Here is an 18,294-nt window from a genome sequence, read left to right as displayed (position 1 = left end):
TGTGTGAAACCAAATCTGTCAGGTTAATTAGAAATTGTATGTAGAAATGAACCAAGTTCTAGAGTTATTTAAAGGGAGAGAAAATATTATCTCTTTCAGTGTTCTAGATGCTGTGCATAATTTTAAACAAAGTTTATCACGTCACTTCTTTTTCTCAGTTTAAAAACATGTAGAAAATCATTTTCTTATCTAAATCAGTTAATTAGTTAGTTAAATTAATTAGTTGGTTTAGTTAATTAGCATCACACATTCATCCCATACTCTCCCGTCTAAATTTCCATAAGTACTAAATGAATGAATATTTGACCTAGACTTTGTTCTTAAACATATATTTTTATCCAATCTCACTATGAATATAGATTGGTCAGAGCTGTGATGGTGAACCTATGGCATGTGTATCGGAAGTGGCACGCAGAGCCATCTTTCTGGGCACGTGAGCTGTCACCCATTGCTCTTCCCCTTTCCAGTGCGCTGGCCAGCTGTTCTTCATATGCACAGGAACGACAGAAACTGGAAGAGCAGCTGCCAAGTGTGTGTGCGCATGCTGGGAAGATGATCTTCCAGTTTCCGGCACACGTATGTGCATTGGCCACCTGGTCTTTCAGTTTCTGGTGCACATGCACATGTGAAGACCAGCTGGCCAGTGTGCATGCACACACCAGAAATCAGAAGATCATCTTCCTGGCGCATGCATGCACAGTTGCTCTTCTGGTTTCACACACACGCTCCTGTTTCAGCTCTCGGTGCCGAAAAGGTTCACCAACACTGGGTTAGAGGGTTTTGAAGAATAATTAACTCTTGTTCAATGATCCTGAAGCATTTCTTTATTTATGGTTGTACAGAAGCAAATGCAAAACAAATTAAAACTGTAAGGAATGATATAGACTGTAAACAATGACAACAACAAAATGTTTCTGGTATGGCACCCCTATTTACTTAGGGCTGAAACAATACTAATTTACCAAAATGCACAAACCTTTGACTCATTGACATCTGTTCTTCTCTTCCATGACCTCTAACTGGAACCACTCAATCAGGTAGGAGTGAAACTACTACAACACAGACTTTCTAACTCCCAACCTTTACAGACAGTCCATAATGATTCCATAATCAATGGTGCTGAACATTGCTTAGAGGTTTAATTGGACTGAGGGGTTCTGTAGAAGATTATCCATCAGCTGACCAATAGCATTTATGTTCCATTACAAGTCTGGTTCATGATTAAAAAGAATTCAAATCATACATGTTGTCTTGGATCCATGGTTTGTGATTTGCTACCACTACTTCCCTAAAAAGAGAAACCAGACAAAATTATCAAACATCATCAGAAAGGACTTCATGGCAAGGTACATTACTTCCTCCCTCAGAAAATATTGGCTCTCTCTCAAATTCACTCACCTGCTTCTTACGTAGTCACCTGAAGTAGCCAGGAGAGGCATGAGGCATGTTTGTGACATTATCTCTCCGTTGTGGATTCTCTCCAACTAGTGTCCAACCAATCTCCTGAGAAATTCCTCCCTGGTGCTTCTAGAATCCTTGTCCCATCTTTTCATTAAAGGGTTCAGATTGCTCTGAACAGTATCACTGGGTGATAACCTCTTGATGCAATAAGCAAGGAAAAGAATCAACATTTTGATGATGTGATCACCACTCTATAGGATCAAACATGAGCTCTTATCTGTAGCTATTCACTTACTAGCCTGACTTTTGCATTGTAGAAAAATTGCTGTAGATTTCTTTTTAGTCACTTCCTTTCCCTCAGGTCCTTATCACTTTAGGGTTGGCAAGTGGGGCAAAGTTTCATGGGTGCAATAACATCCTTTGCTCTGCCTTTCCCCATATTCCATTAAGCAGGCACAGGATGGAACTGTCCACCAAGTGTATGGAGGAGATTTTAGAAGCACCCTCTGGAAAGCCTCCTTACTCATTTGATCCTAGGGTGGGTCATTTTAGTAGGTTCAACTTCACCCTGTGGAGTTTTGGAGCCTCTGCGAAGTGCAATTTGATGAGGAAGGGGTGATGAAAGCAACTCATTGTGAAAAGGACAGTTGTTGATATCCTTAATTTTCAGATCATGATTTCTCTGCAATAGAGTAAAGAGCAAGTTCAGTGGGTACCTTCCAATATATGTTGTGGCTACATTTGTACTAAACCCAAGGTCATTGTGGAATCCATTGAACAGCACTAATTCAGTTCCCCACAGTATGGAGGTTGAAGAAATGAAAGCTAGTAAACTTGTGAACTTCACCACCAACTCAGAGCTGAGTTCCAAGGGCTCAAGAAAGGCTACTGGGCAGGAAATTGGTTGATATATCAGCAGCAAATCTGGCTTGTCAAGGGGGCTGATTCTATGACCTGCATTCATATCTGGTGCAGAGCTCCTCATTGTTACAAGGTCTCACAAAACTCTCCTAGTTGTCCTTGACTAGGTGACTACTGTACTTAGGACCTGAAATATAATTGGGCATGTTTCCAATAGGGCAACATCCTTCTCTCAGTAACACATGCCAAATCTGCACACTTGCCTGTCACCATATCATATATGAATGCAAGCCTATCATACACAGATCTGTTGATTACCAGCAGCAGAAACCAAGGTACCTGAGAATTTAATCACCTGGGTCTAGGTCCTGATGGAAGAACCATTAATTCTAGTTGTCCTGTATTTTTCTGAAAGTATGATATAAGTTTGCTAAAATGCTATTGACTTTCAGGGAATTGCTAAGGCAGTGAGAAACACATCCATTTGTAGTTAATTTTTCTAGGTTGGCTGCATATAGGATCAACTTCGTGCTCAACAACCCATTAAGAATTACAGACTTCTAAGAAATATAGGATTCATTCTGAGCAGAGTAATTTCCTATTAGTAGGAAAAGAAAAATGAATTCTTTAAAATGAGTCGTAAGATATTAGGGAGTAAGCAGAAATTACAGTACCCTGGAATCACAGCCTCTGTGTTGTGACCTAGGCCCAAGTAGGTAGTAGTAGACACAATCAGTTCAAAAACAAACAAACTTTATTAAAACAGTTGAGAATTAACTCATTCTCAGCATAGTCCAAACTAAACCAAACCAAATTCTTCATAACACAATTCCTCAGTCTTATCACCAACCTTGGTCTAATTAGACTAACTACCAAAGGCTGTTCTTGGCAAAAGTTCAAAAGCAGAAGAAGCCGACAAGAAATAAATGCAGCAATACGAGGAGAAATTCTATCAACCTTGTTTTCTGACAAAGAGCCCAAATGCCGTTGCTGGTCTTTTAAGCCTTATGGGAGGGGCCAATCAACTCTTGGCCCTACTTCCAAGTCGTCCTTTTTGCTTTAGCTGCTCTTGCCTTCTGGCAGCTCTTCTCATGCGTGCATTAAGAACAGGTTCCTCCTGTTCCTCTGCCTCACTACTGTCAGCCTCTGGAGGCTCCGGAGTCTGCACATCGCTCCTAGATGGCCCTGGCCCCACCTCTGCCTCCGATGCAGAGCCCTCATCTGAGCCTTCCCCAGCCTCCAGGACTGGCCCACGTTCTTCCTCAGCCTCATCGCTGTCCGACTCCGTTGGCAGCTCCGCAGGCTGCTGGTGGACCACAACACTCTGTTTGCTTTTTCCCTCCAGTGTTTCCTCCCTTTTCATATCCTTGCTACACATTTCACAAAGAGCTAGCAGTAGCAGTCTGTCTATACATTATCAAGCCGTTCCATAGCTACATATAGACTGTTGTTCATTAGACTGACCTTCCCTATTCTGGCAGCTACCAGGCTCAAGGAAGAATTTGACATTCTTGCTCAAATTCCTGTGAGCTGCTGTACCAACCAATCCACAGGGCATACAGATAGATTTCTGTTGATCTGCATTTAAAAAATCCCAGAGATATTAAAAAAATAAAATAGATGGGTGCCTACAATCCATATTTGTTCTGAAGTATGCTGTGATACACGGAAACAAAAGGAAAGGAAAAAAAATACATGGAAGGAGATGTGCACCTGAACATTTTTTACTTTTTATTAGGCTGATAAGAAGATACAGGGCTGAGATTCAAACCCAACATAGGATTGAGAATCAAATCCTTGACATTGTACGATAACCAATGGTGCTTAAATTGTTGTCCCTCACAGCTTTTTCACTTGCAGTTATTTGTGTTAGCATTGCTATTATTCAAAAGCCCATGCCACGTTGCATGGAATAGAGTGCCTGTTAAACATTTCAGGAATCTCCAAAAATCTCAGTTATGCAATCCTAATTTTCGACAGTTAGCAGACACAGAGAGAAAGAGGAGACTCTCCTAAAATAAAGGGGGGAACTTGGCCACATGCTTTCTGTCACAAGCAAAGCAAATATTATGTGCTGCAATGAATTTCTTGCCAGGCACAGCATATTGGAATGTGCCTGGCTCCTTTGGCTAAAGAAAATCATCTGCCTCTGAAAATGTGTTTTATGAATAATGCCATTATTTTCTGTTAAGAAAACGGTAGGGTTTTATTTTCCAGTTGGCAAGACTACTTAGAACAGGGGTGGGGAACAATGGTCCCCTTTCGACCTGTGGACTTCAACTCCCAGAATTCCTGAGCCAGCCAAGTCCGCAGGCTATAAAAGGGCCATCATTCCTCATCCCTGATTCAGAACGTATTTTGTAGTGTTGATTTGATAGATTTGTCAGCATGTTTGCTTAATGGCATATGCTGTATGTATTCTTATTCTACATTTTATTTGCTATTTTATCCTGTTCTTTCTCTTAAAAACAAACCAATCCTCCAAGATAATCATCTAAGAAGTAAGAAAATGATCAAGGACTGTGAGCATAGCAGAAAAAAAAAAGACCCAGTTGGCAATAAATAACAAATTTGACCAGTACATCAAGTTTAAGACCCCCAATAATGCATAACTCAATAAACAGCAGCATAAAAGCTTTTCTGCCTCGAAAGGCCTCTCAGAAAGAACAGTGACTTGGCCAGGAGTGGAAAACGGCATCATTAGCAATGACTAGGCATGGTTATTTGTTGAAGGCATTGTCCATGGTATTGATCACAACTGAAAATATCTCATTTCTTTTACTTCACGCTGGAGAGGTACAGAGATCAAGGCAGTGAGATATTTATAACACAGAGGAGATGACACACAGGTTCACCTAAAATAGCTATCTATCTAGATCTGAGGAGATTAGGATTTCAAGGCAAAAACAACATTTTCAATTGGGTCCAAAAACTAACTGATCACAGATCAATTAAGAATAATGCCATTTAATTAACCCCAGAATAATATATTTTAACAAATTATTGGCAATGGATAAATGATGGCATTTAGAACCAACAGAATTTCTATTTAGGGGTAACTATATCTCCATTTTAAAAATAACATTCAATTTTATTTACCATCATAGATAAAGAATCAAATCATAATTTGATTAGGGGTTTTAAATTGGTCTTAATATTTATATTTCTAGTTTTAATAATTGGGCATTAGAATAAGTTTTTTAATGTTTATTTTAAATTGTATATAAGTGTTTTATATGCCTGTGAACCGCCCTGAGTCCTTCGGGAGATAGGGCGGTATATAAATATGAATAATAAATAAATAAATAAATAAATAATTACTATATGTGTATTAAAGCAATTTCTCATCTTTCAATGCAAGCTAGAAAATACTAGGAATCAAAATCCTCTACTTTCTAAGAGCCAAAATTTAGGGGGCAGCAATAGCATAATTCTGCATCAATAAATGATACGTTATCTAGATAGAGTCCATTCCTTGTATCCCAGAATGCCCTAGTTTGGGTTAATCCATTGTAGAGAAAAGGATTGTTTCCTAAGTGGAAAACAAAATAATAAAACTGGCATAATTTGTGTTGAATTTTAAATTGGGTATTCTTAATATTTTTAAATTTTTAAATCTAAATTTTAATAATCAGCCTTTAAAATTTGCTCTTTTTAAATGTTGTTTTAAATTGTATATATTTTGGTTTTATTCTGGCTGTACACCGCCCTGAGTCCTTCGGGAGAAGGGCGGTATAAAAATTTAATAAAATAAAATAAATAAATAAATAAATAAAATAAAGGCACAACACAATTGTACAGTTTTTTCCAGCAATAGTGCAGAGGTCTTTTGCCGTTGCCATTGCTTTCATCTACCAAAGTATTGTTGTTATTTAGATTTATTATAGCCACCACTCCAAAACACTCTGGATAATTTACAACATATTTGAATGTACAATTAAATGAATTAAAAATACAACAGCAAAATATAACAATCTGAACAAAAAAAAACCATTGAAAACAGTAAAAAAACACACACACACAACAGGGTGTCCACTGACACCCTGACCTCAACCTCTCTTAAGATTTGACATTGCCTAGATAGAGGATCAAGTTTTAAGGGATTTCCAGAACCCCGGGAGACTGGCCACTGTGTATGTCTCATCTCTGGGAGATACAAGATTGTTTGTAAGTTCAAACAAATTCAGCCAATGCCGTTACCTGCTGAGATGCTTCTGGAGTACCTTTGCATGTTCTGAATGATGCAATCAAGGGCTGGGAGAGCACAACAAATGTCTTTTTTTTTTTTAAATTCAAAAAGTTTTACAAAAAAAAAATTTCCCCTTTCCCCCAGCCCCCCTCCCCTCTCCCTTCACAAAACCCCCTCCCCCCTCCCCCCGACTTCCCGGAACAAACATAAGGTATAGTTAAAAATAAAATAAACATATACTAAAAAAAAAATTTCCCCAAAAATATTATACCAATTTCCCCCCTCTAACTCTGACTTCCTCCTTACATAACCAAAATCCTTCAAAAAAAATAAATAACAATTAACAGTAATAAAATATATAAATCAATAAAACAAATTAATCCTAAAGTATTTAAAACCAGCTAATACATAAAAATCCAATCCAATTCAGAAAATATTTCCCTTATAGTTTCTATAACCATATAATTCCCCCCCCATATCTTTCTTATGTAAGACCTTTCAAAAATATTCTATTTGCAATTCAATACAACACATTATATAATTTCAATACAAGAAATTACAGTATCTATTCAACTTTAGTCCTTCCTCGTCAAAATCCAATATAAATCCAAATATTTAGTCTTTTATGATAGATGTGAAACATATAATCAACCCATTTCTTCCAAATCTTTAATCTTTCAAGAATGCTAATATTTTTGTCTGTTAATATTTCAAAAAAACCTTCTTTCCAGAATAATACTTTTATCTCTTGCCATTTTTTTTGATGTGTTAGTCTCTGTCTTTCCTTTATTACTCCTTTTAAAAAATCAATCACAATATTTCCTAATGTCCAACAATCCACAAATTATTGCCATATATTCCATCAATCCGGAAAGAAAACTCTTGAAAAGCATTAATCCTGTGAATTTTTCCAGTTCGGGAGGCAGCCTCTTGTAACACAGATTCAGGCATTTCATCTAAACTTTTTGGAAAAAAGCTCTGTGCATCATTTTAATTATTCATGACTATATCTTCATTTTTATCTGTTTTTGCTTGCGCCTCCATTCCATATTCCAAGTACTGATTAGACTGGTTAATTTCCTCCAAGCTCTCATCCAAAACATCCCCATTTTTTATCAATTCTTATTTTTGAATAATTAAATACATTCTTTCTGTATAATCCTGTACAAAGTCACGAATCCATTCTTCTGAAAGAACCTCCATGGCAAAGTTCTTGCTGAGAATCCCCTTATGAAATACTTAAACAAACATATATAATCCAACAGTCCACAGTCCAGCACAATAAGATAAAATCTCCATTCAGTTTCACTTTCTCAGCAAGTAAACGCGATTTTTCCTTTAAGTATCCACAAATAGTATTTCCTAGCTTCTTAACTTCTTAGTTACGCAGCTTGCTCCTTTCCACTTTACTTCGCTGTACTTTCACTTCCTCTCAAACGCCATTTTAAACAATCAGTTAAAGCAAGGGAAAAAAAGTTTCTCTTTTTAAAAGGTGGAAGTCAGAAATTCAAAAATACTTGCAATCCAATAATTGTTCACTCGTGCTTCTTCCGTCTGCATGTAGGAATCCACAAAAAGAAATCAATAGAGCAGAGGTGGACACCTTCCTCTTTTCCTGCTTTTGCAGGAGCGCACTGAATACTGGAGATTAAAGGAGGATTCAATGGGATTCAACCTTTCGGGACTTTGCATAACAAAAACAAAGCCCCTAGGGGAATCTACCACTCTCCCCCCTGCTCTTTCTCTCTCTTTCAACCAGAGGGAGAAATTGAAGCCGGGAATAGCTGTTTTTCACTGTTTTCACCGGCTTTTATGATATCCAGTGCGGAGTGCCTTAAATTAGGCACCCAGCGAGAAAGGTGGGGCCAACCAGAAGTCAACAAATGTCTTTTTTTTATATTTGTGGTGAGGTGAGGGATATCCTGCTGCTGTTTCAAAAGAGCTTGAAAACTTGGCTCTTTACCCAGAACTTTGGCAAGGTTGAGTGATGCCCCCTTGCATAATGTGTATTTCTTTATTGTTTCTGTGAAGCTATTGTCATCTTTGCTATCTCTTACTTTCTTATTTTTGCCTCTTAGTGTATTATTTTCTTATTTAATGTTTTTTTTTACTTTTGAGCCACCCAGAGTTGTTGGAAATTGGATGGCATAGAAATTTAAATAATCACCTAAAGTGCCACTTGAATGCCATTGGCATTGACAACATCATAACCAGTCAATTGTGTAAGGCAACTTTACTTGGAACAGTTACATCCTGCCAAAATACCTTTAACACCACAAACAACAGTTGCTTATCTTAGGTCCTTGGGAAGAATTCAACAGGTGGAAAATAATGCTAAATCTAATCTAAACATCTGGCTGATTATGTGACCAATCATAGTGATAGATAGTATTTCTGCTTATTAATAAATCTCATGCTGACTACAACTTTTATGCAGTTTATGCACTCTCTGCTTCTATACATCATAACCAGTGATTATCAAGAGGGAAGGCTATAGTTGAAGTAGAATAAGAAAAGCCACTTAGTGACTTGTTTGCTCCTTTTCAGGTGACCTGGTGTCTCGGGCAATGCACCACCTGCAGCCGCTCAGTGCAAAGCAACATGGCAACACCACACCTTTGCATCATCGGCAGGGGTCGCTCTACTGGGAACCGGAAGCCTTGTACACTCTGTGTTATTTTATGCACTGCCCACAAATGGAATGGGAGAACCCCAATGTGGAGCCTTCCAAAGTCACACTACAGACAGAAAGGTAATATTTCTGTTGAATGGACCCACAATTCCTTAATTACTGTATTTACTCAAAGACACTTGTCTTTAAGGTTATTTTTTTTAAAAAAAGATTAATTAAATAAATATACTCTTAGTAACTCTAAGACAATCCTTTCATTTTAAGGGTACATCATTTAGAAAGAAAATCTAGTCTTTTAAGTAAATATAGTAGTTACCAAATGATGGCTAAGGACTGTAGGTTTCTTGACTCCATCTATTTTGGTTGGAGTTGCTTCTTCTTGCTGGAATACATTTTGTTTGCCATAAAGCCCTCTGTGGCTGATACAGAATATATAAAAAATGACACCAAGTGGCCACAGGCTGCAGATTGGTTCCAGATGTCTCTTTTGGAGTGATCTTCTCTATATATATTTGGTTGTTAGGATGAGTCTCTGAATTGGAAAGGAAATTTACTGGTTCTGTTTGTAGTTTTTAACAGGTTTAGCAGGTTTGGTCTTAAAACGTATATTTTTTACAAATTTAATGGACTTCTGCAGCAGTAATTTGGGAATAGCACCTGAATAAGAACCATCATCAAAAGAATTAGTGTCAGAGAGCAGCAGATAGCTAATAAAGTCTGTTGAGACACAGAAGTGACATTGAACAAGGTCATAATTCATTATTTTTTGTCTGATTATATTTCAAGATCCAAATCTATGGTGCCTATAGCCAAATTTGTTCATTCAGCAAAACTGTTTTCTGCAGTTTTTTTCTCAATCAAAAGAATCTTATTATTGTGTCTTTAAAGGATCTGTTGAAAATTGTCCAGTGAAACCTTCCTTATTACTTAGTAGTTTTGCCTCTTTCCTTGTTATTTCTTAATATATTTTTCTTAGTAATAGGGTTTTTTTTTTATTTTAACACGTGGGAATATCAGTATGATTGCTTCCTTCTTGAAGTTCTGTATAATGCCCTGATGTAACTTCATCCTGGATTGTATGTGGGACCATCAAATTGGTGGATTCCCATTTGCTTGCTTCTTCTTCTTAGTAAATTTAAACCAGCTAGAATTGGTTTCTTGCTCACCCTTGCACTTTTATGAATCAATGACACCAGGCACTCTTTCTGTTTCTTCTTTTCATGATGTATAGTTGCATTCCTGAAATTAAATTACTCCCCCTTCTTCTTTGCTGCCTCCTGCTACTTCCAAAACAGAAGATAGTTGTTAGACCTCAGTAAACATACTGTAGTAGTACATTGCATTGAGAACTCCTGAATTACACTGATTTCACACCTTATATAAAGTGGTCATCCCAACAATATCAGAGTAATACTCAAGATAAGAAATGTTAATACTAACATAGTATATTGAATTTCAATATATATTGCTACTATCTACTATCTATTTAGTGATAGTAAATATACTAACCAATGTATAGGGCACAGGGGTGATCTAAGAAATCTAGAATGGACATGTAGAAACATTTAATTTGCACATATTTTATTTCAAATTACCACCTCTATGTTTATACCAATTTTACACACACACCCCAAAAAAACCAAAATTCTGGCCAGGTAAGTTTTAAAAAAATGAGAGAGACCTTATTCCATAATCTAGTTACATTTTACTGCACATTATTGCAATTTTAGCAGTTATGAAGTAATTGGAACTATATTAAAACCAGAGGAAGGTCTGTTCCTTTTTAAACCTATTTGACAAATTCCCTTTCTCTGGAAAACCACTTTAGGAACTGTGGTAATGCGGTTAAAGCCAGAATAAGCTTTCTGTATGGTTGCCAGGAACTTGCGGTTGATTTGGAAAGAGCAAAGATTCTTTCTGCCATTTAATCAGATGTGCCTTGGTCTTCAGCACCGAAAATCTGGAGTGCAAAGGATTGGAGAGGCCCAGATCTCTTTTTAATGCTTTCCTTTTTAGCTTCAGTTCTCATGCAGCCTCACAAATGTGATTGGTTAAAGTGGTTTCTATTAGTATTTTCAAAAGTTCCTTTTGTGTTTTAGTTTCTCCAAAGAGATATCATTCTTTTTAGCATATGATTTACTTTCATATGCTAGCACTTTCCTTTCTCAACAGCTCATTTCTTTCTTTATTTTCTTTTGGGGAGGGGTGTTTACAAGAAGGAATTGTTTTTAGTTTGATTTTATGTTAGAAAGGAAAGAAGCAAGGAAGGAAGAGGAGGAAGACAAGACAATGTCTCATCCCAGCATCAGAGTTCAATACAGCTGCTAGTCTGGTTATTTTCCATATGTGCATTGCTTTTCTGTTTCACCCTAGAGAAGAATGTATTCAGCTACTCCTGCATTTAAGTTCTGAAGATTGAATGTGAAAGATGCACATCTGCATCTCTTGGTTGATGATGCCTGTAACCTTTGAGCCAGTGGTGGGATTCAAATAATTTAACAACCAGTTCTCTGCCCTACTGACCGGCTGGGTGGGCATATCCATGGTGGGAGTGACCAGGGGGTTTGACAGGCAGCACTCGGCCTCCTGCACCAAGTGCAGGGAGGCCTACTAGGAGCAAAAATGGGCTATGGGAGGATGCCCCGTTTTGGGCCTAGTAGGCCTCTCTGCAGCCTCCTGGGAACAAAAACAGACCATGGGGGGAATGCCACACATACCTGTGCCCCATTTTTGGCCTAGTAGGCCTCCTTGCACTTACCTGGGAGTCAAAACAGGGCACGTGGGGACTTCTGAAAGAGCGGGGAGGGGCCAGCCAGTAATTTAACAACCAGTTCGGCCAAAATGGTGGTGCGAACCGGTTGAATCCCACCACTGCTTTGAGGGGTACAAGAAATTCATATAAAATGTTTCCTTTCCCCCCCAACCCCAAAAATGCTTTTTCAAAAGGCAACTGGACTTTGTTTCTTCTTCAGTTTCTTCTGAAGAAGTTTCTTGGATGAGAAGCGAAATGTCTTCAAGAAAAAACAAAGCCCAGTTGCCTTTTGAAAAAAAGCATCTTTGGGACAACCACGACTGAGAATTTTCATAGGCATTTTCCCCCAATTCTGTTTCTCCTTTGCCTTGGCAATTGCTTGGTTTGTACAGTATTCAACTCTTTTCTGTATCCAGTGCTTGAGTGTCCTGGAGTTCTTATAGGGCATTTTGGATTTGGTTTGTATTATATCGGTCGCAAGTGGGTACAGAAAGGGTCCACCCGAGCAATGCAGGAACACAACTGTTTATTAACAATTCAACTAACCAAAAACAGTGTGAGGAACATTAACAGCGAAACCCCCCTTTGACAGCTCTTAAATACTCGCTGCCTCAGGAACTACACCAATGACAGGGCTTTAAACTCCCGCTTTAATCCTAGCGCGTCTTAACCAATCAGGGATTGCCTGACTGTTGTCAGGGCTTAAACGGGTCGTAACCGCGAGGACTTTATTGGAGCTAACAGATATAACACCCCTCCCCTCTTGGATCGCGCATGCGTAGTCATCTAAATACGCTGGGCGTCTCCGGCTCCGCCCTGATCTCCTAAGCTCCTGGGCGGATGATGTTGCCACAGGAGTGGGAGGGATATGGGCCGGACTTGCTACCAAGGACGATTCCCCCTTTGCAGAAGGATTAGGCGAGGCCTTTTCTGGACTCGCCGAAGATGAAGACTCCGCCCCAAGGGAAGGACTACTCAGCGCGGGAACTTCCGGAGACCCAGGTACGTGTTCCGGCGAGATCGCTCTGCGGTTTGAGGGTTGGTGTCCCTCTCCAGGTCCCTGGCTCGGCCGGCTGGCCTTTGCCGAGGATTCAGTATTGTCATAAAAGGCCGTAGGGGTATCCGGCCTAGCAGTTGGAACTAGTTGTTCGTGGTGTAATTCCTCCGTGCTCGGGACTCGTCGTCTCAACTGGTTTACATGACGTCGCCATTCTCTTCCATCGGCCAGCCGGACCCTGTAAGAATAGGGTCCGGTTATGCGGGTAATCACGCCGGGCACCCACTTGGGGGCGGCCCCGAAGTTCTGGGCAAATACCTGGCCCCCCATGTCAAATGCCCTACTTATTTCTTCATAGTCCCGTGTATAGCCAGAGTCAAATTGGGGATGCAATCGGTCCAAGGTAGTCCGGAGCCGCCGTCCCATTAGCATTTCGGCCGGGCTTAGGTAGGTAACAGGGTCTGGGGTGGTATGTTGTGCCAGTAAGTACTGGCAGATGCGGTGATGCCAATTTGAGGGGCCCAGGCGGGCTAACGCCTCTTTTGCAGATCGAGCAGCCCGTTCAGCCCGGCCGTTCGCCGCCGGGTGGAACGGGGCCGTGGGCGCATGGCGAATGCCATGCCTAGCCAAAAACATCTGGAAAGGTGCCGAAGTAAATTGCGGCCCGTTGTCGGTCACCACGAGGTCGGGCAACCCGTGTGTGACGAACAACCGCTCCAGGAATCTAATAGTGGCTTCCGCCGTGGTAGATGACATGTTTGGCAACTCCACCCACTTGGGGTAGGCATCAACTACCACCAAAAGGACTGACCTAAATATGGCCTTGAAATCCAAATGAATTCGGGACCATGGGGCACGGGGCATCTCCCATTCCCTAACGGGCACTGCCGGGGGAGCCGGCCTTGACTGCTGACAGCTCTGACAACTAGAGACACATAGCTCAATGTCCCTGTCCACTCCCGGCCACCAAACATAGCTCCTGGCCAGTAGTTTCATATGGACAATACCCGGATGGGCCTCATGGAGGGTCTTTAATATAACCTCTGTCAGTTTGGACGGAATCACAACCCTACTTCCCCACAGAAGGCATCCTTTAAAGACTGACAACTCATGCTGTCGGCGTCCAAAGGGAATGAATTCCCCTTCCACCGGGCTTCCGGCCAACCCCTCGGACCCAGTCCAAGACCTGGGCCAGGATCCGGTCCTCTGCAGTATGGCTCGCGATATCCGCAGCAGATGCGAGTCCGCCATTCCTCGACCATTAATATAGGAACAGCAGGGGCTGGGTCAGTGAGCGGAGTAATTAGAGGGCAGCGGCTCAGGGCATCAGCATGCCCGATCTCCTTACCTGGCCTATAGCTCAGCTTATAATTATACGCGGCCAAGAATTCTGTCCAGCGGGACATTCTAGGGGACAAAATCTGTGGCGAAGGTCTATCCCCAGCGATAAGGCCAACGAGCGGCTTATGGTCCGTAATCAAAGAAAAGAAACGACCATACAGATAGTGGTGGGATCTCTTGATTCCGCCACTGCCGCCAGGGCCTCTTTATCTAATTGGCTATAGTTACGCTCTGGCTTGGCGTCCTTGAGTAATAAGCGATGGGTGCTTGGCTCCACTAGGCAACACATGACTCAGCACAGCCCGGCGCCAAATGGTGAGGCATCACAGGCTAAAGTGACAGGGAGTTGGGGTCATATTGGACAAGGACTGCCGGGGCGTCAGGAGGCTTTTAACAGCCCGAAGCGATGCAGCTGCCGCCTATCCCACTTCCACGGCACGTTAGTATCTAGCAACCGGTGCAAAGGCTCTGCGAGGGGCCTTATGGGGCAGAAAAATCGCGTAAAAATTTAGCAGTCCCAGGAAAGCCTGAAGTTCCATCTTGTTGGTGGGCACTGGGGCACTTAAAACTGCTTCCACCTTAGAGGGGCAGGCGAATTCCTTGGGAATCCAGGAGGAATCCCAGAAATTCCACCTGCTTAACACCTATCTGGCACTTTGTTTTCTTTAGCGTTAGTCCAGCCTTCCGGAAGCGGAGTAAGACGGCCCTCAGTTTCACAGCTAGGTCCTCTGGGTGGGTTAGCTGAGATGAGGGCGTCATCAAAATACGGAACGACCCCTCCAGTCCCTGAAGCACCCGCTCCATCAGACACTGGAATATCCGGGGCAATACTAACGCCGAACTGTGGCGATTACATCTGAATGCCCCGGTGTGTTACAATAGTCTGTGCCAAGGCGGAACCCTCATCGACTGGCAATTGTTGATAGGCTTGCGTTAGGTCAAGTTTCGCAAAGACTGAGCCCGACCCAAGGTGTGCAGCAAATGCTGCACTACAGGCACTGGGTGAGGATTCGCTTGGAGAGCCTTATTAATAGTTGCCTTGTAATCGGCACATATCCTAACTGCCCCGTTAGATTTTAATGAGATTACAATAGGGGTCTCCCAGGGGGAGTGATCTATCGGTTCCAAGACCCCCTGTGAGATAAGTTTATCTAGTTCCTCATCGACCTTAGCTCTCAATGCAAACGGCACCCTCCTGGCTTTTAAACGGACAGGCGTTACCTGGGGGTCTAAACTGAAGGACACCGGAGTACCCGAATATTTACCCAGCTGCTCGCTTAATACGTCAGGAAAATCTCGGGTGATGTTCTCATAACAGACTGAACCCAGAGAATGGACTCCCAAAACATTCAGGCCGAAAACCCTGAACCAATCCAACCCGAGCAGGGTTGGCAGGTCCCCTTTTACAACAATCAAGGGCAAATTTCCGGAGAATTCCCCATAACTGGCGAAGACATCGCAGCAGCCCTTGACAGGAATAGCCCTCCCTTGATAGTCCTTGAGGGTGACTGGACATGGCCGCAGGCGGGCGGTAGAAAATGTAGGTAAACACCGCTTTAACGTGGACCAGGCGATCAAGGTCTTTGAAGAGCCCGTGTCCAGTTCCATCCTGCAGGGCTTGCCATCTAGGTTTACCGTAAGGTACATTTTATTACCGAGTGGGGTGGCAGTGGCATGCCCGATCGCAAAACATTCATCTCTCTGCTTGGGAGCCCGGACAGGAGGCTTCCTGCGTTGGGTTGGGTCCCCGGGGGCATCGGCCAGTATAGAAGTCGCACGGCAGACTCGGGCCAGGTGGCCCCGCTTCCCGCAGCGGCGGCAGGCGGCGTCCCGGAAACGGCAGTCGCCCCCCTCATGGCCACCTCCGCAACCAACACAAGACGGGGAAGAATTTGCGGTTGGAGGTTCCAGTCGCCGGGGGGCCGACTGGAGGCGGCGCACCTCCTCGTCCTCGTCCGACGAGTCAGGGTGCCCGCCAGAGGGGCTAGTTTCCTCATAATGGACCGCCAGTGCAGGGATGGCCGGGGCGGTAGGCAGGCGGAACTTCCGAATCTCCGCCGCCGATGCTTCAGCCATCTCCGCCGCCCGAGCCTCATCCAGCGCCGTGGTTAAGGTGACATCAGAGCGAGCGAGCAGCCGCCGCTGCAGTCTCAAATCCGCAAACCCGGCCACCAATTGATCCAGTAAGACATCATCAAGCTGAGGAAAGTCACAGTAGAGGCGGCGGGCGTAGGGCTGTAATATAGTCATTTACCGATTCCCTGGGCGTTGGGCGCTGCGGAATGCATGCCTGCGGGCTATCTGTGACGGCGAGGGGGAATAGTGGTTCCTCAGTTTCTCCAACAATTCGTCCCACGGAACTTCAAACACAGGTTGGGGCGCGGCCAGGACCCTGGCCGTCGCCAAGACGTCTCGCCCACAGAGACTCAGGAAGTAGCCGCGCTTACGCGGGGGGGGCAGGTCTGCAAAGTCCTGGGCGTGCATATAACATTGAAAACGCACTAGGAATGAGTCCCATGTCTCAGCAGCCGGCTCGAACGGTAAGAACAAGTGAGCGCTTGCCATCACGAGGAATGGAGTACTTCGCTGTGTGGACCCCCCCACACCTTCGTCGCCAGTATTATATCGGTCGCAAGTGGGTACAGAAAGGGTCCACCCGAGCAATGCAGGAACACAACTGTTTATTAACAATTCAACTAACCAAAACAGTGTGAGGAACATTAACAGCGAAACCCCCCTTTGACAGCTCTTAAATACTCGCTGCCTCAGGAACTACACCAATGACAGGGCTTTAAACTCCCGCTTTAATCCTAGCGCGTCTTAACCAATCAGGGATTGCCTGACTGTTGTCAGGGCTTAAACGGGTCGTAACCGCGAGGACTTTATTGGAGCTAACAGATATAACAGTTTGCAACTTTGCATGCGTAAAGCTTTCTGTTGTGTTCACTCTGAAGCCCAGCCACTCTTCTATTTAGAACCCTTGAGAATTTCCTCATAAAAGAATCTAGATTAGAAAATGGGTATACAACCTTTTGGATTGCCTGGCTGCATTAAGTGAAGAGGAATTGTCTTGGGGTACATTTAAAATATATAATATATTAATGTATAAATAACACAATAGTGTTAAAAGATTACAATCTTGTGGGGCCCCATTACTAGCTGTCCAGGGCCACATTTGGCCTCGGGCTTCATGTTGGACACACCTGGAATCTTGAATCTTGCGTGACCTTTTCCCACAATTAGCTGTTCTCAAGTTTATTCTTAATTCTGCAATTTGTTATCAGTCTATTATTGGCCCCATGGAAAAGTTAGAAGTAGAACAGTGTAATCTTAGTGAACAATCAGTGCTCGGCACACATTCTTTCTTTTTGAAAGATGCTGCGGCAAAATGCTAGTGTGGAAATTTCCTGTTCTCTGTGATTTCACTTACAGTTTACCTTATATGGATTAACTAGTCTCAGGATATTTAATCTCTTACTTTTTTCCAGCCTTGTGCATGTTTCTCCTTTCCATTCACTTAATAGTGGAAAGACAAAAAAATACATTCAAGCAGAGAAGATTTGCAGAGCCTTAATACAAATTGATAAAAATTATGTAATTTTAAAAAATCCTACATATCAGGAACAAATTTTTTCCTAATGTGTAAGCAAAAACAGTGATGGTTAGAAATGCAGTCTGAAACATTTTTATCATTCAGTTAATTCATTATTTTCACTTTTTCCATTTCTAATCCTCATAGAAAAGTTTAATTTTTTGCCTGAAAATTGAACTTTTATTACAGTTGAGCCAAGGAGTCTAACCATTTCCATGGGGCAAATAGATTCTTTTGAAAAGTAAATGAATTCAATCTTAATCTGCTCAGTGAAAACCTATTTTTGGAAATTTATTCAGTGGAACAGAGGTTTTTTTTAAGATCAAATATTAACAGTTGTAAGCATTCATTCCTAGGATCATTTATAGTCATTTTTAATGGAAATGAGACCTTATGACCATTAGGTCATCTTTTATTAATATTTAATTACCTAGAGATAAACAAAATGACCATAGGCTGGCAAAAAAAGGGAGTGGAAGTGACTTCTGACTTCCTGCTGGCTTCCCATTGACTTTGTTTTCAGGGGTGA

At 42.0% G+C, this 18,294-nt stretch overlaps 1 protein-coding gene across 2 annotated transcripts in view; it reads left to right on the top strand.

Annotated features, from left to right (window-relative positions):
* Positions 1-18,294, top strand: part of ABTB3 (ankyrin repeat and BTB domain containing 3) — a 251,108-nt gene that overhangs the window by 174,298 nt on the left and 58,516 nt on the right. For both annotated transcript variants that reach the window (XM_058189707.1, XM_058189706.1), the window contains exon 3: positions 8,999-9,203. In XM_058189707.1, the coding sequence (XP_058045690.1) occupies positions 8,999-9,203 (205 nt within the window). The remainder of the gene's footprint in view (positions 1-8,998; positions 9,204-18,294) is intronic.

This window comes from Ahaetulla prasina, chromosome 7, assembly GCF_028640845.1.
Source record: "Ahaetulla prasina isolate Xishuangbanna chromosome 7, ASM2864084v1, whole genome shotgun sequence".
In the NCBI taxonomy this organism is placed as follows: Eukaryota; Metazoa; Chordata; class Lepidosauria; order Squamata; family Colubridae; genus Ahaetulla; species Ahaetulla prasina.
Note: the sequence above shows the minus strand (reverse complement) of the source record. Positions and strands in the feature narration are given on the sequence as shown.